The sequence below is a fragment of the Temnothorax nylanderi genome, unplaced genomic scaffold, assembly GCF_030848795.1.
Source record: "Temnothorax nylanderi isolate EJ_2023f unplaced genomic scaffold, tnyl_v1.0 TNYL_tig0010_pilon, whole genome shotgun sequence".
Taxonomy (NCBI): Eukaryota; Metazoa; Arthropoda; class Insecta; order Hymenoptera; family Formicidae; genus Temnothorax; species Temnothorax nylanderi.
Genome location: NW_027249072.1, coordinates 2,401,799 through 2,421,957, shown reverse-complemented (window position 1 = coordinate 2,421,957; position 20,159 = coordinate 2,401,799). Strand labels below are relative to the sequence as shown.

Sequence of the window (20,159 nt, the reverse complement as noted above, 5' to 3'; positions counted from 1 at the left end):
GTAGCACGATACGGCATCTTAAAAAATATATATATATCTGCAACATTTAATAAAAATTCCTATTCAAGTGTGAAATTTCATTTTTTAAGTCATTGTGAAATAATACTTGAACAGTATTAGTATAGAAATTTTGTTCTCAATACATGTGACTTTGAAAAGTATTCATTCAGTCGTTTTTCTTTGTGCATCTCGTATTTGCCGAAAAATAAGAAAATATGAAGGTTAGACATTTCTATATTTATTATTATACAAAAGATATCTTAATAAATAAATGACGCGACACGGCGTATTAAGCATAATAATTCAGATTTGCTTTCTTCTTCGCTTGGACCTCATTAATAGCTTCCATCAAATCTTCGTGAGTAACTTCTGTTGCGTTCCGTCGTAATGCTATCATACCCTGAAACACATCACATTTTGATCATTATTTTGACAAAATTACGTAGCAAGATCGAATAGGACAAATCATTAACCGGGACAATATAATAATTTTTAAACGATATGATGTAGATGTTAATAATATATTAGTGAATATATAGACAGAAAAATTTTATATTTATTGTTCAGTTAAAGAGTTGATGCTTGCTATTATTATAATTGATCCTGAACTTAAATGCTTACCGCTTCTACGCAAACAGCTTTACACTGTGCTCCGTTAAAATCATCCGTGGATCTAGATAATTCTTCGAAATTTACATCAGGCGACATATTCATTTTACGTGAGTGAATTTGCATGATGCGCGCTCTGGCTTCCTCGTTGGGATGCGGGAACTCGATCTTTCTGTCCAAGCGTCCGGAACGCAACAGGGCTGGGTCCAAGATGTCGACTCTGTTCGTAGCGGCGATAACTTTGATGTCAGCGGTCGAACTGAAGCCATCCAATTGATTCAACAGCTCCAACATCGTACGTTGTACCTCCCTGTCTCCCGCCTTTTCCGAATCGAAACGTTTTGTGCCGATAGCGTCTAATTCATCGATGAATATTATCGCCGGAGCCTTCTCCTTGGCCAACGAAAACGCGTCTCTGACCAACTTGGCACCATCGCCGATGAACATCTGTACTAGTTGCGGGCCAGCCAGTTTTAGGAAGGTAGATTTTGTTTGGGCGGCGCAGGCTCTAGCTAGTAGAGTCTTTCCGGTTCCAGGTGGGCCGTAGAGCAGAACGCCCTTAGGGGGCTGTATTCCCAGGTTCTCGAACTTCTCTTTGTGGGTCATAGGCAACACAACGGCCTCGATAAGCTCCTGAATTTGCTTGTCCAGCCCACCGATGTCAGAGTACTGTTCCGTAGGTCTCTCATCTACTTCCATAGCCTTGACTCTGGCATCGTATTCGGCCGGCAGAGTCTCCAGCACGAGATAACTGTCTTTGTTGACACCCACCAAGTCACCTGGCTTCAGCGATTCGGCGTCGACCAGTCCGATCACAGGCAAAAAATACGTCTGGCGAGTCGACGTCTTTATGACCGCGCATTTGCCCTTCCTTTGCGCATCTAAATCGACCACCGCTCCGTCTTCCTCCCCCATGTCCTGCGGATCGACGTCCAATAGCTCGATGACATTGGATACCAGGTATGGGAGGGTTTTGTTCACTTTGATCTTCTCTGTGTTCTCCTTGATCTTATCGTTCTGCGCCTGAAGCTCGTGCGAAATCCGCATCACCTCGCTCTTCATTATCTTGATTTCGTTATCCAAAAGTCGCGTACGTGATACGATTTCGTCCGTGGACATTCGCAGGACGTCCTCTCCCAAAGTTTCCTAGAGACAACGTAGTTTTTTTTTTACAAAATTCCTCTATCGTTAAAATGTAAGAATTAACTATACACATAATGATTGTACTACTAAATATACATATATTCATATACTTTAGTGAGTTGAAAATAAAGACAGTTATTTTAAAAAAATATTTCATATACTTAGTGCAAAACTACTGGAGGAGGCAAATTCTTTTTCAATAACAATATACATATATTTATCTTACAAATATCTATCATCTATATGTTCTATATTTTTAGTCCTGGTTTTACAAACCTCATTTATTTTTTAGAATTCTGGCATATTTATATTGTGATTTTGGATAATATCACAAATGCACTGGCGATTGAGAAAATTTTAAGCTTTGTATAAAAAATGACTAACATTGATTTTAAGTGATTCACTAAGAACCTATAAAGCACTTTGTAATAATGACCTTAGTCTATCAATATAAACATATCTATCAAATAAAAGAAAAGATATTCCTTTGCAAAAGATGTTTTATCTAAGGTAGATAAAAGTATAAAAATTATTATAGGATAGATTTCTAGTCATGTAAGAATGAAAGGAAACGAGGTGCGTTAGCTTAGGAGACAACGGAAGAAGTACGATAGAATCAAGGTGCTTATTAAAGACTGGAGGACATTATTTAAAGAAGATATGTATAATAGAACTATAGAGAAAGGTTAGAACTACAAGGAAGATTCAAGGGAATTGAATATTTTAACGAGTATTGCATTTATGGAAAACAAACATGCATGATTTAGCAGACCATGCATAGTTTAGCAGACCAAAAAGATTGATCACGATGATTAATCGTTTAAGAGCTGACCGTTATAATTTAATGAATCGCGAGAAAAGGTTATATAAATGTTGCTACGGAGCAGAGTCTCAAGATATTATCATATTGTATTTATATGCGTTAGATTTGAGGTTAGAAATAGATTTTATCACGAACTAGAAAGATTACGAATTTCATATCCGTACAACATTGAGGAAAGTTAAAAAAAACATTAGTGTGAGACTTCTAAAACCTCTTTGGACCTTCCTAAGAGAAAATGGCACAACAATAAAGGCTGTCAAACAGTGATAACAAGATACGTAGTAACAATCGCACGAGAGCGTACGAGGTTATCGGTATTCAAGAAAAGAACAAAGTACTGGATGTGTCAAAAAGACCGAAAACTCTCGGTCGACCCGAAAATACTCGGTCGACGACACGTTAAATATTCTCGTAAATAAAAAAAAAGGGGTCGCGTACCTCTCCATCCTCCCAGATAGACTTATCCTCGAGCGTGGCCATCTGAAAGTTGCGAAGGCCCTTCGCTTGCGAACTCCTGGCTCTTCCTGGCTGACTGACCTGCGATTAACACGCCAAAAAATTGTTTAAAAAATTAGTCCCGAAAGCAGCCTGCACTCTTCAGACAGTCAGTTCTGCGATTCGGACATTTCGGACAGTCATGTTGCGTGTTGCGTGTTGCGTGGCTTCGCGCATGCGCGGCGGTGGGAGGTGGGAGGTGGGAGTACAGCGACGTGCAGTCGGTGCAGTTACACGTAGGTATGCGCGAGCGCGACACCGATTCTCTTTTATGAAATTACATTTATCGCCTATTTAGCATTCCTTAGCGATACCATTAATAACGTCATCATTATTGATATTATCATTATAATTACTTTGATACAGTAAGGCGCTATGCGGTAGTAAATAATATATATATATATTATATATATGGGGCATTCCATGCCAAATCAACCAATGATTGACCCCGACCATTTTTGATTTGGCTGATAATTTTTTGTGTTTTTGCACTAAATGAAAGTACCCAGATAGCAAAATGTTAGCAGAATGCGCGCAGATTGGCAGCAAATTTGATCAAAATCCCACACCAAAACCATAGCCATCTGTGTCCGCATTAAGCTCGTGTTCTGTCGACAGAGCCTGGCTGACAGGCAATGTAAGCAGATTGCCAACAGAAACCGCGCAGAGCCTGCATACATAACCTGGCAGCAGATTGGCAGCAAAAACCGAGCAGAGCCTGCGCGCTCGACCTGAGAACAGTTTGGCAGCAAAAACCGAGCAGACTTTGTCCATACCCATACAGCACAAAATATTTTTTAAATATTTTTTAGGTATAGATTAAAATAATTTACAAAAATATTTTTTAAATCTTTCTATGTCCGCCAGATTATGTCAGAAAAATATTTTCGAAAATATTTTTAAAAGATTGCAAATAAATATATACAATAATATTTGTAAAATTTTTCTATCAGAAATATTGCTTCGAAAAATAAAATATGTTTAACCCAATCAGCAATAATTGTTTCACGTTTGAAAGATTTTTTTAATATTTGAAAAATATACATTACACACAATATACTTTACATCTTACTTTGGAAAATATTATTTTGCATATCTATATCATTGCAGCAATTTTGGTTGAGCCTTGCGTTGTATTGCTGACAAAGATATGTCTCGCGGATGTTATAATTTTGCTTCGCAGGAACCCTGCTTATATTAGCCCTCAACTGAAATTTACTTACGAGTTAGTCTTACCATTATGCGCCGCTTAGTGGCGTCGTTGCAAACTATCACGGAAAGATGCGCTACCATGCATCTTTCTTAATTAAGAATCTGTTCGGTTTTTGCTGCCACTCTGTTTTCAAGTCATGCGCGCAGGCTCTGCTCGATCTTTGTTGTCAATCTGCTGCCAAGTATGTGTGCAGGCTCTGCGCGGTTTCTGCTGCTAATCTGCTCACATTGCCTGTCAGCAGGCTCTGTCGCATTTCTGGCTACAGTTTGACAACATCGTCTGATAGAGCAGTTTCCGCGTGCAATTTGTTGCCTTCCTGATACCAAAAATTTAATGCAGATTCTGCTTGGAATCTGCTGCTCAGGTTTGGCTATCTGGGTAGTAAATTAGTTTGATTATTGGCTGATCAGTTCAAATATACTATTTGATACGCGTATCAAGAGATCGGTGTAAACTAGGCCATTAAAACGAAACCCTGGCGTCCCTCGAATCGGATCACGCGGGAGTATTAACGGCGATCGGCCGCGAGGCCTCACGCCACTCTGACACGCTTGGCTCTAGAACACCGTGACCGCCGGGGCACGAAGCCCTCGGGGCACGCGCTCCTCCTAACCGAGTAAGTAAGGAACCGATGAATGTAGTGGTATTTCACCGGCGATGTTGCCATCTCCCACTTATGCTACACCTCTCATGTCTCCTTACAGTGCCAGACTAGAGTCAAGCTCAACAGGGTCTTCTTTCCCCGCTAATTTTTCCAAGCCCGTGAAGCATACCCGCCGTTGGACGCCTTTAATTAATTTTTATTAGAATAGAGTTGTTTTCGAAATAATAAAAATTATATCGACACTTTATCCAAATGATTCTGGAGCGATTGGATTTAAAAAAAATATTTTTTAGACACTTTCTGCTAATTATACGCTTAATTGATTTTAATTAATTGTGATTATTGTATGGTTTTCCAAACTCTGAAAAGTTTTTTCCGAATATCTCCAAATGATTTCCAAACGATTGGATAAGATAATTTGCAATAATTTTTAATTTGTTTGCCAACTATACGTCGGTGCGCCGGGCCGGCCAAGCGCGGCCGCCGTGGCCAGCATATCCCCTCCAGCTGGGTAGTTCGGACACGAACCATTAGCACGGATGCAAACCATGTGCAGTGCACATGAACCAAATGACCGACAGTTTCAAAAAGTGGATGTAGCACGGACACGACCACCAAAGACCGACAATATCGAAAAGTGAAATAATGTATGTACATAGCACGGACATGAACCAAATTCATTGACAGTATCGAAAAGTGGAGGTGACTCGTAGTTCCAATTCTTAAAAGTGGATGTGTGGCGCTACTGTACGGCCTAGCAAAAACGTCCCAAGAAAATCGCTGTCATTGCGCCTCTCATCCTTCTCTCTGTCCCCGAGAACCCGCCTACCGAGTTTCAAGGCGCCAGTCCCCCTCCGGCCGTCACAGGCAGGGGGTGCACACTCCCGTACTATTTTGTCGTATAGCGTTTCAGCGCCATCTAATTTAGGTCCCGCGTGAATTGGGGAACTACGTAGCCAAAATTCAATATGGCGTCAGTTGAATCAGTCACGTGAGCCGAGTGGGGCAACCGAGCAACAACTGGCGGCAATCACGAGCATCGCGACTGATCGCGAATCGCGACTACCGAATTTTCTTTCGAAATCAACGATCATTTTGTGCGGTATGGATGTGTACATGGATGTGTCTCGTGTATCATCCTGAAAGTCCTGAAACGTTGAAACATTACGTCAGCCTCTCGCTTTGGCCTTTTGCGCATTCCACTTCCGCATTCGCAAGGAACGGGGCAGATTGGTAAGTTAATTATCAGAATTTTCGTAAATAGTGAATCGAGCGAGAATCGGCACAAATTAATGTCAATATTCTTATTCTATTTTTCAGAGTCGTCGATCGGGTTCCTCTGTGTATCTTATTCGGACGTACTTATCTCGTATATCGTCCTGAAACGTGGCGTCAGCCTCTCGCTTTTGCCTTTTGCGCATTCCACTTCCGCATTCGGAAAGAACGGAGAATATTGGTAAGTTTATTATCGGAATTCTCGTAAACAGTGAATCGAGCGACAATCGGCACAAATTAATGTCAATATTCTTATTCTATTTTTCAGAGTCGACGATCGACGTTTTCTCTGTATCTCATTCGGGCGTATCTCGTGTGTCGTCCAAACGTTGAAACGTCGCGTTAGGATCTCGCTTTTGCCTGTTACGCATTCCACTTCCGCATTCGCAAAGAACGGAGAGATTGGTAAGTTTATTATCGGAATTCTCGTAAATAGTGAATCGAGCGAGAATCGGCACAAATTAATGTCAATATTCTTATTCTATTTTTCAGAGTCGACGATCGGGTTCCTCTGTGTATCTTATTCGGACGTACTTATCTCGTATATCGTCCTGAAACGTTGCGTCAGCCTCTCGCTTTTGCCTTTGACGCATTCCACTTCCGCATTCGCAAGGAACGGAGCAGATTGGTAAGTTTATTACATATTAATACGTAATTAGATGTGCAAACTATTAACCCGGATCCATATTGTCAATTTAATTTTTTTTACATTTGCATGCAATTTTGTCGGTTTGGTTTGATTTGCCCAGGTAGCACATATTAGTTTCTTATACGTTTTTTGAACGTATACATAGTTTCATAACCGTAAAAAAAGGAAATGTTTTTCAAACCATAATTTAAGAAACGTATTTGTTACGTTTCTACAGTTAAGAAATATACCTATTTATTAAATTTTTCCTATCAAAATTATAATTTGCTTTACCTACATATATAGTAGCCTTTTTTTAAACATTTAACATTTAAATTTATATTGCACTAATTAATAAATTTATATTACACATAATAAATCATTACACATAATAAATCATTACACATAATAAATCATTACACATAATAAATCATTTTATCCATGCACATGCATATATCCACTAATTTACTTAAATTAATTTCGTCCTACCGGTCTTAATCTATTTGTCATCGTACAAATCTATGCTTACAAAACTTCCAACAGTTGCAAAATAAACGTTCTGCTGAACGTGGTCATTGAAAGAACATTTATACGTGTGTTCCGTTTTGAAGAACTTTCTGAAATGGTGAACATCAGTAATGCAATTAAGTTAGAGTGAGACAAGTATATTTTCTTTCACTTCAACTTTTTTTTTTATTGTATGAATGTGCATCAGTTCAGGAATTTCTTCGAAAAAGAATAGACGTCATAGATGGTATATCCATAAAGCTTTTAGAAGCTTCTCACGCATGTCTCAAAGACGGCATAAACACGTTCAAAAGACGTGAAAAGTAGGAATTTTAAACGTCTTTATCTAAAATGTCTTTATCGTTAAAACAAAACGTTTCTATAATAGTTTTTTAAACGTTATTTTATCGGTAAAGAAACGTTCCTTCGAACGTTTTTCGAATGGACATTTTTACTCGTGACAAACGTTTCTAGAAATTGGTTACAAAACGTTTCGGAAAACGCTTATAAAACATTTTTGAAACGTGTATATGCTACCTGGGTGGTTTCGAAAGAAATAGTTAAATTTAATTTGATTTCACAAATCCTTCGGAGTTGCACCCCAGGTAGCAAACACAAGTCATTTTGACGTCAAATACTAGTCATGTTTGTACAAATGACGTCAAATGACCAAAAAGCGACTATGTCTTTAAAAATGACATTATACTGACGTTATTCCATAACATCATTATGACGTCTATTTTTAGTCATTTTTGGTTAGGTTAGTCTATGACATCGGCGACTAATAATGGACGTTTATAAGACGTCATTTCTTAGACCATCTAAAGACGTCATTTTAAAGACGTCTTAAAGTCGTCCAAATAAGGTCTTTTTGTAATATAACTATTTTTACTTCTTAATATTGTTTAATAAAGTAATAATAAAATAAAAACCACAAAATTAACTGCAATATGTTTGTTTAGCAACTTTATGATTGAAGTGGCGAATTTATGGTATAAGTGGATGTAGTTGCGTGTGATTATAGTTTTATGATAACTATTTCACGCAGTGTTATAGCTATCAAGAAGATTATCATTACAAGATTTTTGAACACTTTAAAGATGTACCTGTTATAGACAAGTACAGTTAATAAGGAAGCATCAGGGTGAGAAGATCGTCACTGTCCACTAGATCATCGAAGTCAAGCGACTCGGACGCGGTACTGTACTAGGATGGGTGACCGCCTTGAGAGCGGCTATACGCACATGGCATGTAACGAAACAGTTAAAAAAGTTTTTTTTTCTTAGATAAAGAAAAAAAACATTTTTTTATAAACGTTTATCAAGTAGACATTTTAACATTTTAATTTCATAAAAAACATTTCTAGAAACCGGTATGTCGTACAATGGACCTATTTTTGCCGTCAATAAGACGTCAGAAAATGACGTCAATTGTCTGTGACATTAGACCGTCATTTTAACGTCATTATGCCGCCAGTTAGTGACGTCAGGAATGGTCAGTAAAGGACCAAAATTTGACGTCAAAATGACTTGTGTTTGCTACCTGGGACATCTCTAAATACAGTACAATTGGAAGAGTTTATACAAAAATTCCAAAACTGCTTAACTTTTATTAGAACATGGGCAAAAGTTGTTGCGTTCCTGGCTGCAAGTCAGGAGTAAAAGTGCCTTCACACAAATTTCCAAAAGATATTGAGAGATGTTCACAATGGATACACAGTTTAAAATTGGATCAGTTAATAAATTATTGTGCTCAGGATTTACAAAGATTTAAAGTATGCCATAAGCACTTTGCAGAAACAGATTACTCATGTTCTGTACATCGTCGTAAGTTGATAAATACAGCAATACCTGTCATGGTAGCTGATACGATAGAACAAAATCAAGTTCTTACAATCTCAGGGCAAGAGACAGAAAGTTTCGATTCTCAGAATGAAGATATAGAACAAAATCAAGTTCCTGCAATCTCAGGGCAAGAGACAGAAAGTTTCGATTCTCAGAATGAAGATATAGAACACAATGAAGTTCCTACAATCTCAGGGCAAGAGACAGAAAGTTTCGATTCTCAGAATGAAGTTATCCAAAATGATAATAATAATGATAATGATAATGGTCAGAGAAATACGGAAAAATCTTCAAGAAGAAGCAAACATGTCAGACCGAACTTAAGAAATATCACACGTGTTCGTCATCTAAGTCCAACAGCTAAATCGTTGTATGATGTTGTTGTAAAATTGAGACGCAAAAATCGATACTTGAAGCGTCTTGTAAAAGACTCCAGAGCAAAGATTAACATGAAATCAATTTCTTTGAAAAGAACCAATTCAACCACACCTGTGCGAGAATAATTTCTGAATATGATATTACGGAATAATGATGTTCCTCCACAGGTACTTAATTTTCCGTATTCCTAAGGAAATGATCCTAGAGCCCGAGCATCCTTTGAGAGCGGATCTAGCTGAAGAATTTCTGAAGGATAGAAAAAAGTTTTTAAAAAATGCGAAAGAGTTTACAAAAAAGCATGCCGAGAAGAGGCGGGAATCATCATCATCATCTTCTAACGAATAACCCCGAATGATTAGCTTTACTTACCATCACCACCACTGATGCCTGCCGCCCGTCAGCTGATTTAAACTCAAGCCAATGTATACCTGTCTGTTAATCCCCGTGGAATCTCACAGATTCGAGTTGAGACGACTCTGTACAGTATTGGTTAACACCGACGCAAATTGTAATGTTTATAAGAAGTGGGATGAACTTTTCAGAGTACAGTAAATTATGATGAATAACTGTATCACGTTGTATACAATTTATACTTGAAGTCATATCCAATTATACTTTGATTTATCATCGAAAGGTCGTTACATTCCAGCTTGATCCTGTAGGAATGTATACGATGATGAAACTTTACAAGAACTACTTTTTAGTTAGGGTAAACTGGATATTTTGTATTTGTTTAGCATGTTAAACTTTGTATAGAAAATAAATGTATTGGGTGAATATTTCAGGAATATAATAAGTGCTGTTGTAGCATTTTAATTTTATTCAGTTTTGTGTACGAAAAAGGGTAAAATTTTCATTTAAATATTAAAACTCCATCTTAATAAATAAAGAGAGAATACAAATAAAAATAAAAACATGACAACAATTCGCCTTTCTTCACTACAACGTGAAAGAGTGCAATACATGTTTGAGTTAAACTGCATTTTATTAAGATCTTCGTCTTTATTTAATCTCATGCGCACATATCATCCCGCTAACAAATTCTGCATCTCTTACAGATTCGTAGATCCCACTTTTGGCATACTATAATAAATATTCTGTGTTGTACTAAAACGGTCAGAGTGGATTAAATTGCAATGAAATAATTGAAAAGCTAGGTGGAAGAGGTGGAAGTTGTTAAGCGTCAACATTGGAGAGTGTATAATGTTTATTACTACATAAATTCAAATTTTATATATTTATATAAATACAAAATATAGTGTGAAAGCATATCTTAACTAATATATATCCAAAAATGGATTTAGATGAAAATCAACACTTGTGTACTCATATGTTTTTTTTTATATATAAGAAGATAAACGTGATTTATATTTAGGGCTGTGGAGTGCAAACTTGAAAAATAATATTGAATTGTTGGAAATGAGACAAGTATATTCTTAATAATACATTCACATCACTTATTTTAGTTATTTACCCATTCTCTATTTTCTTTGTCTTTGTATTTGCAATATCGGCCGTACTCAATATTTTAGCATTTTCGATCAACTTCCCAATCATATATTCCTGTAAAGAACATTATACGCTGTAAATTTAAAGCTAAATAAGTGTCAATTAATAATATATAGTCAATATATTAACTGTATACATATATACAGAATATCCAAACTCTATGGAAATATAATTTTCTTGTTGACATTGGAATATCCCCTGGACAATAATAATTCACACCTGAGAAATGATAATAATAAGAAGATAACGATAATGACGCCAAATAATGGTGATGTAATAATGATTCGGTGAATAAAATATGAAGAATCATTAATGTGTAGTAAGAGGATATATATTATTACAAATTACTTACATGTTTGTACACATCCAATATTGAATTCAGCATTAAGCAACATATGTATACACCTTCCTGTAAATCGTAAAATGTATTAGTTTGTATTTCTGTAAATATAAGCGTCAATGTATAACATGCATTACATACCGATCTTCCGGTGTACGAGCCAAGTACTCTCGTTCGATTAAGTCTTCGATATGTTTCTTAATTATTACAGGTGAAGGCAAAAATCGACCGCTTAATTGTTCTGTTACTTCTGTTACCAGTATATTATGCTAATAAAAGAGAAAATAAATTGATATATATTGATTATGCCCTACACATATTATAGCTTATCTCGAATAAAAAAATATTTTTTTACGTTCGAAAAATATGTATCAATGAATTAACCGTGTACAGTGAACTTATATTTGTAAGAATTTTCAAGTTACATACAGGCATACGCTTTCGGGCTTTCATAATTCGTACGATGACTGCTTCGATCTCGTGTTTCCGGTCTTCATCGACTTTATTGCGCGTCTCTTTTCTCTCAGGTTCGGATTCTCCCTTTGCTGCTACGGTCTGGATCTTTACTCTTAACAAAAGCGATACAAATATTCAATAAAAGATGGTTATTTACATCACACGTATTATTAACACATTCGCAGCCACTAACGTAATTTTATGTCACTTTTAAGATTTGTAGCCAATTGTCCTTGATGTAATTTTACGTCATTTTAAAATGTAGTTTGTTGCCGCTAGTATAATTTAACGTTATTTTATATTTTTAGGAAAGCACATGATTTTATGATTCGTATTTATGATTACTGCAGCTATCTAAATAAATAAATTGATTTCATCAAAATGAGCATTTAAACGGAATTAAAAATAGTTTGGATCCGAAAATGAAATAAATTTGCACGTAGCTCTCAGTACAGTCACGCGCTAGAATCGCCAGCTGCGAAAGTGTTAATATATATATATATATATATATATATATATCATTTATTGCATAAAAATATAATACCTATGTGATTTACTGGTAAAACTGTCGTTCACACAAAAACAATTCGTAGATTCAATTTCCTTGGTACGAGGGTGTTTAAGTAAAATTTTTTGTATAGCTTTACCCATGGCAAGAGATTGCAATGCTCTGACCAAGTCCCTCTCTGGAATATCGGTTTCACCTTGAATTTCCTACACAATATTCATACATATGTATATATAGAAATTATAAACATTTTTGATTCTTCATGTAACATATGTAGATATGAGATGAGTAATTAGCTGCTTAAACTTATATCAAAACTCACCTCATATGTTAACCTTTCTCTTTTATTGAACAGCATTAACACACACATTTGGTAAGTGGAAACTTGTATTATGTGCTTTCGTGGTGTACTACACATGCTGCTTCGCTGGCTTACTAAGCTGCTGCTTGCGCTATCATTCCCAATAGAACTCGAAGATGATGGAATATCCAAGCCTCCGCAATTACTCTCTTCTTTTCGTGGTCCATAAAATACAGCGTTTAGATCAGCAGAACCTGTACAAATTTTTATCATTGCACTCATATTATTAAATGTTTAAGTAAAAACAGATATTGATAAAGACATAAAAATAATAACTCACCTAATTGTGGCTGTAACGTTAATTGTCGACCGCTATGTTTAGCTAGGTAGAAGCGTCGGAAGGCATCAAAGGCATCACGCGGAGCAGTGGGCATACTGCATTTTGGAGTGGTTGATTGCGTTGGCCAGAAACCAGTTGTGAGCACCTGGACACTTATATCCACACCATGTAGATTTGTCTTTATGAAACATACACAGATAAGACATAAAATAATAATCTATATCTATGGTATACGCATAAATACAAATTTTATAAAATATTTTAACTAAACACAACCAGAATATTACGCGTTAACAATCTTTTCTGTAACTTATACACTAATTTATATTTTATTTATACATATGGAAATATTCAAATTAATATTTATATAAAATCTTAATATCAAAATTAGAGAAGCATTTAAGATATACTCTGTCATAATAAAACCTTTTATTATATTTTCTTTATTAGCTGGTCTATGCTTTATTATATTATTTTGATACTTACGCCAGACGTAAGAACATGATCCTTAAATTCATCCATAATAGTGTTGCTGACTGTTATATCCTTAAACATGCCTTTTAACTTTGATGTGAACTGACATCCACATTCAGTCTAAAAAAATAATCAAAAAATATGTTTTTAACTTCTTATAATATAAAAATGTAAGCAATACCCGTTTCAGATATGAACAAATTTGATCTAGAATATCATTATATCTAGTTCTAGTTCTCACCTTAAGTTTGGATATCATATTCTTTTCACTATCATCTGAAACAGACTTATTCAACAATAATCGTTTAGCTAAGTGTTGTTTATAGTACCGTTCAAATAAATCCTTTTCTTGTAATAAACGGAATAAAACTATAGTTTTATCTAGGATCCCTTCAATCTCCTGCTCTGTCATCTAAAACCAAATATATTCATGTATCGAAATGTATCGAAAGTCATACGATATGTAACAATGCAATTATACACATAATACTAACTCCTTTAACGCCTTTCTTCAATTTGTCGTCGATAAATAGCGACAGATATTCCGGGCTTTTAGGATTCAAGTTAAGGAAGTATTCAAAATCCGATACTATCATCTGTTTATAATTCTTGTCATTATTGAAAGAATAATGTAGAAAATGATCAAAGCGATCTTTTAGATCTAACAAGTTTTGGACGTAAAGAACGGGATTTGTGGTTGATTCATGCTCTTCTTGCACTAACGCGCGGCCCTGCTCTCTGAGGAACTGAGATACACAGTCGCACACAGTGCGCAATCCGTCTGATACTCTCGAAAATAGTTTATACATACAACCAAGATCTTCCGTTTTCTGATTTTTGAGCATGTGTACTACACCACTGTTTTCCATCTGTCAAACACAAGAGATGTTAAGATATATAACACATAATATATATTATGTGCTAAACATATGATTATATAACACATGATATACATATATTTAAGTTTAGTCTATTGATCGATCATGTATCTTTTCCCCTAGAACGGAAACGTGAAAATTGAAAAGTTTATCTCTTTCTATTCAACACCAATAGAAAGAGTAGATAGTTACATGAAACTTTCCCTGCATAAAACGTCTTATTCAAAAATATTGTTTCGCATTCACGAGATTTTGTCATGAATTCTGCTTTGCAACAATCTCGGATTGGATCACGGGTCAATACTTTTCAGTGCGATACTGGGAATAGAACGTGAAAATCTTGTATACCTCTGAATCCAAAAACAATTAGCAAAAGAAGTGAATCTTTTTCAATGCGAGGGTTCGCATTCGTTTAAATGTTATCTATTGCGATTGAATGCGAGGGATGTTTTGAGCCAAGTGAATTCCTTTTAATGAGAGAGTTAGCATTCGATAGAATTCTATTGAATGCGATAGAATGAGAGGAATATTTGAAATGAATTCAGAAGTATTCAAAATATCAATACTTTTTAATTCTTTTCAATCCGACATTTTATGCAGGGTTTACTTTTTACTTTTCACGTTTCCGTTCTAAGGAAAGGGTTACTTTGATTAACTCTTCTTTTACAACTTTTACTATCCGTGATTCAGTTGATTCATCTAAATAACGTTTTACCCTTTCAGATTCTTCGCGGATTCTGGCTTCAACCTTTTCTATATATTCCGATGTACTATTTTCTGCCAGCAATTTTTTAGATTCCTCCTGAAGAAAATTTTGCAAGTTACATATGTGCATGTATATAAGAATATTGTACGTATCTCATACTGGACACTCACTCTATAAAACTCAGCACTTTGTTGTAAAAAAGGCCTTTCAAAAACTTCCTCATAATCTTGGCGATTGTTAACTTGTCGTAAAAGAGGCCTTAAATATTCCTCATGAACTTTGTGATTTTCAATTCCAAATAACATTAACATTTGGCAGGCATTTTTTATAGCGCTGCAACTGCTACGATCTGCAACTTCTTCTCTTCTTCTTTCCCTCGTGACCATACCTAATAATGTTTCCCGTAAATGGTCTCTAACACATTCATATCTGACTATCTAAAAAATTTATAAGAAACTCGTCAATATTAAACATACTTAACAATCATTTTAAATAAATTACAGCAACTTAACGTTGCAAAATCAACAACCATATAAAATACTATTTTATTACAATAGAACTTTGTGACTTCTAAATTCTTTATAAGACAATGCAAATTAAAAATGAAAATTACCTGATCTCGAAAAATAATGAATCCAAGATTATACACATTGTCTATTAATTGATCCCATGTACTATGCGCGAACTTCACGATGTGCGTGATCGTCTCCATTGACGTTTGATGATTGTTCCATGCTAGATTTAAAGTTTGTAGGAAGTTATTATGGAAGGAACGACAAACATCTTCTCGCACTTTGTTTTCAAGATGTTGCGTTACGACTTCCTTTAGTCCCGTGTATAATCGTTCGCCGTACCCGTGACAAACCATCGAGGAAACATAGCGATAAGGTACTCTTCTGAAATGACCGAAACTGATGCCAGAGTAATCCATCTCCAATATCTTTTGAAAAGCACTCTTCAATGAGGTCCAGTCCCTTTCTACATCATACATCTCATCTATAGTTTTCTGTGAAAACAGAGTGTTTATAACTCATGTTTCTATGTTTCAACACGAACTTTATATACAAATGCGGGTAAGAATTGGCAATGACTACGTTTACACGGCCCGATTTACGCCGAAGTTATAACATCGATGTTATAACTATTGACGTTAAATTCCGTATAAACGCTCTTTTACGACGACGTTATCACATCGATGTAATAACTTCGTCATAAAAGAGCGTTTACACGGCATTTAACGTCAGTAGGTACAACATCGATGTTATAACTTCAGCGTAAATCGAGCCGTGTAAACGTAGTCCATAACAGCCAGACGCAGTAAATAGGCGCATATATATTTTATTATGATACAAAAATAATTAAAATCTCTGAAGAAATAGAGTGGTATAATCGAGTACGTTCCGATCCTTTCTTTAGATAATTTTGCAGCGCATGATATTAGCAAATTGCAACAAGATCATATTGTTCAAATTTTTACGCAGTCAAACGGTTAAAAAAGGCTTATAAATATTAAAAAATACCACATCAGCCTTTTGAATGTCGTTAATAAAGATATTGAAAAGAATAGGAAATATCGGAATGCAGCCCATATCAGCTCTTTGCAGTTATTCTCAATAATTTAATAAAAGTGTTTATCACTTATTCTAATGCGATAAAAGAAACGTCGTATTAGAATATTTGCGAAAGTTTATATACGTAATAGTAATATATCACTTACCCCTAGTGATGCCATCACGCTTATTAAAAAAATATGATATGAAGCGAATTTAGCGAATAATATGTAATTATAATCTGCTTAGGTTCTGATTATTATATTGATGCAGCTAATAGGATGGTTCTTCTTGAACCGTGAAGACGTTAATAATCACACAAAGCATTGTAGCAAAAGGTCGATCTCTCCAAAACATAACGGAAATAAATAACGTAAACATATATATACAAGATTATAACGGTCGTCACAGTCTTTATTGACGGAATAATATTTCGTGAGATCAAATAAGTTATGAATTTTCGAGCTGACAAAATTTGATACAAATTCGCTTAATTCAATTTGCACAAAAAAGAAGGGATTTTGAAGAAAAAGCAGATCTAATTATTATTATTTTTTAACAAATATGTTTATTTCTTAATCATATAAAATAGAATTTCTTAGATAAATTTGTATAAATTCTAACAAAATACATTAGATTATATCAACATCTTTTGTTGCAATGTTTTGGCATAAAGTTATTTGATAAAGTTCAATCTGCTGTGAAAAAAATATTTGAAGTACGAAATTAATCTTTCCCAAACTACAGTTTATTAGGCGGTTGATCGACATATAGCGTAGCTGCCACATTGAAGTAGCCCTCGTATACTCAATAGTAACCTGCGGTTGTATATCGATGTGATAATGTCCACCCAACCTATTCTCTTCGAAAGAACTGTGGAGAAATGCTGTACTCTGAGATCTAAATCCTGACAGAAGGAACGAGTACTTTAATTGAAAATAAAAGAGAGATAAATAATCGTTAAAATAAATTTATAGACTATTGTATTCGAACGTGTCTGATATTCTTTTTCTTTTCATATGGATTGAATCTCTTTAAAGCTTACTGTCTCAACGCTGACAAATGTGCCGACAGCTATCAGAGGGGTCTCCATTTCGTAGAAACGTAGCCAGTTGTTGAGCTGTGCCTCGCTAGTCAACGGGGTGTCCAAAAAATTTGGCATAATATGCTGTTTCACTTTTCCGTTCTTCATCTCGAACATGCCACCCAAACCTAAGTTTAGAGACATTTGACGTTCACTCGAGTTTCCATATTGTTTAATGCTATATCGCAATGATGATTACCTACGAGTCTATCCCCGTAATGTTTCTCCAACGCTTTCTGCATGCATGATATGAAATCCAGTTTGCCAATACGCTTTTTAGCGCGTACTTTTGTAACTCTTTCTCTGGCTTGCCTTCGCATATATATATATATATATATATATATATATATATATAGATTGGCCAACAATGCGAAAGTTGTTTTATCTTCGATGACGAGTATAATGGTTATAATTTAACTGTTGCAGCAACAACTTGACATCGTAGAACTTATCTCTCTGGACAGTTGGTAGAAGATACTATGGACCACCAACATCCAAAATAATCGGATTATCACACAAGCCTGAAAGTATCGTTAAAGATATGGAATTCGGAGAAAGATCAATTATGTCTTGTGTTGTTTTTCTACGCGTACCTTCTCCATAAAAATTGTAAGGCCATCTGGTGAAATCGGGACAATCAGCCATCTCGACAGTGGCCTCCGCAAAGTTCGCAGTCAATCCTTCTCTAGGACTTTAAACAAAAATTACATTATCACTACCTGCAGTTCCCTGCTGCAAATTCAGAATGCCTTACAATTGCCATTCATTAACTCGTCGAGAAGCAGTTGATCCAATGTTCTTGACGTGATGTTCTTGACGTGATGTTTATTTCGGATGGGTCTAGAAGTTCTATGTTTCGATACAGCTTGAGAATTAGTACACTAGCAAACAGTGCAAAGCCTAGCTTGGAGTGGTACTGCAAAGAACTGTGTATCGAACTGTATGTATATTCAGTTATTGATAATGTTATCTAATCACCGGGTATCTCGTTTACTGAATCATAACGACTTGGAAAGATTCCTCGGCTTTCTGAAAAGAAAAAAACAGAGATGCACGGTTATGTTATTGCATAAGCGTGTTTGTGTTGATATAAATAAAACTCTTAATAAATAGATAACATTGTTAACACGTTAACAAAATTTTATCGTCAGTTTATTGATCACAAGATTTATTTGTAATAAGAAAATTTGCACAAGATTACTCATGTGTATATTACGATACAGACACAATTTAATAATGCGAGACACAGAACGATGTACGAAATTAAATATAGCACCTTTATTGCACCATATTATATCGAAAGTGTTATAAAAAAGGAAACAAGACTGCAATCTCATCGACATTTTCGCAAGTTTACAGTTTACATAACCTATATGCGACATACCACGTGTCTTTACGCACACGTCAACAATGTGCAAACTGTCAGGCTCGGTCGGTATGATAGACTCCTCTCCTCTCGGAAAACTTTTTATTATATAATATTGGATGGAATTATTATTATTTTAAATGCATATTTATTGTTTTTAAAATATTTATTAAATGATAAGCCTTTTCTTGTACCAGGTACTTTACTGACGCCGTACATGCGCAAAACAGTCTAGCCGAATCGCTCGAATTTACAGACAAGTTCGTACCGATCATCGACTAGTCGAAAACTGTCAAAAACTTGTACAGTGCAAGACGAGATGGCAGCGTATGTCACGTTTTGGGTTTTGGTCGCTCTTTTCATCAAATACGCCTGTCGCCTGCTCCTACTCCTATATACTGGTTGTATTTTTTACAATAAAAAGTTTCTTCGTGTGGACATTATTTCGTGCTATTTTCTATTAGGGTGAGTCCAATTAATTTAATCAGTTATTAATTGAACCGGAATTGATTACTCTGTAAATGTAAAAATTCTAACCCAAGTATATCGTCCGCTCGATCAAATCTGTCTATGCAATTTCTTAATCAATAAAAAAATTGATTTCTATCTATGTTAAAAAATATTTGTATTTCTCTTAGGATAACTCCGATTAATTTAATCAATGATTAATTAAATCGGAATTAATTATTACTGCAAAATTTCAAGCTATATATAATTTGGTGTTCCTTAACCAAATATCTTTCTTTCTATGTAATTTCTTAATTAACAAAAAATTGATTTCTATCCAGGTTACAAAATATTTCTATTTCTCTTAGGATGACTCCGATTAATCTAATCAATGATTAATTGAACTGAATTGATAATTGCAAAATTTCTAGCTATAATTTGGTAGTATATATACCTGATCAAATATCTTTCTTTCTATGTAATTTCTTAATTAACAAAAAATTTATTTCTATATCCACGTTAAAAAAATATCTCTATTTCTCTGAGGATGACTCCGATTAATCTAATCAATGATCAATTAAACCGAAGTTGATTACTGTACGTAAAATTTCTATTAACTATACATTTGTTATCTTTGATCAAATCTTTATTCTATATGATTTCTTAAATATAAAAAAAATT

The 20,159-nt window shown here is 35.1% G+C and overlaps 2 protein-coding genes and 2 pseudogenes across 2 annotated transcripts; 1 reads left to right on the top strand and 3 right to left on the bottom strand.

Annotated features, from left to right (window-relative positions):
- Nucleotides 1-218: 218 nt before the first annotated feature.
- On the bottom strand, nt 219-3,232 carry Rpt5 (26S proteasome regulatory subunit Rpt5). Its single transcript, XM_071726754.1, has 3 exons — nt 3,014-3,232; nt 622-1,755; nt 219-400 (listed from the first exon to the last, which is right to left on the bottom strand). Exons 1-3 carry the CDS (start codon nt 3,053-3,055, stop codon nt 290-292), a joined length of 1,287 nt encoding a protein of 428 aa, XP_071582855.1. The 5' UTR covers nt 3,056-3,232; the 3' UTR covers nt 219-289.
- Nucleotides 3,233-4,161: 929 nt separating this feature from the next.
- On the top strand, nt 4,162-11,661 carry LOC139787571 (uncharacterized; annotated as a pseudogene).
- On the bottom strand, nt 10,502-16,971 carry LOC139787573 (cullin-3-like). The gene is made up of 14 exons (XM_071697019.1): nt 16,749-16,971; nt 15,645-16,037; nt 15,202-15,468; nt 14,972-15,127; nt 13,942-14,316; nt 13,689-13,859; nt 13,460-13,567; nt 12,974-13,151; nt 12,655-12,887; nt 12,369-12,538; nt 11,798-11,936; nt 11,510-11,637; nt 11,381-11,437; nt 10,502-10,602 (listed from the first exon to the last, which is right to left on the bottom strand). The coding sequence occupies exons 1-13, from the start codon at nt 16,761-16,763 to the stop codon at nt 11,413-11,415; spliced, it is 2,358 nt and encodes a 785-aa protein (XP_071553120.1). The 5' UTR covers nt 16,764-16,971; the 3' UTR covers nt 10,502-10,602; nt 11,381-11,412.
- Nucleotides 16,972-17,123: 152 nt separating this feature from the next.
- On the bottom strand, nt 17,124-18,484 carry LOC139787483 (ester hydrolase C11orf54 homolog; annotated as a pseudogene).
- Between the last annotated feature and the right edge of the window lie 1,675 nt (nt 18,485-20,159).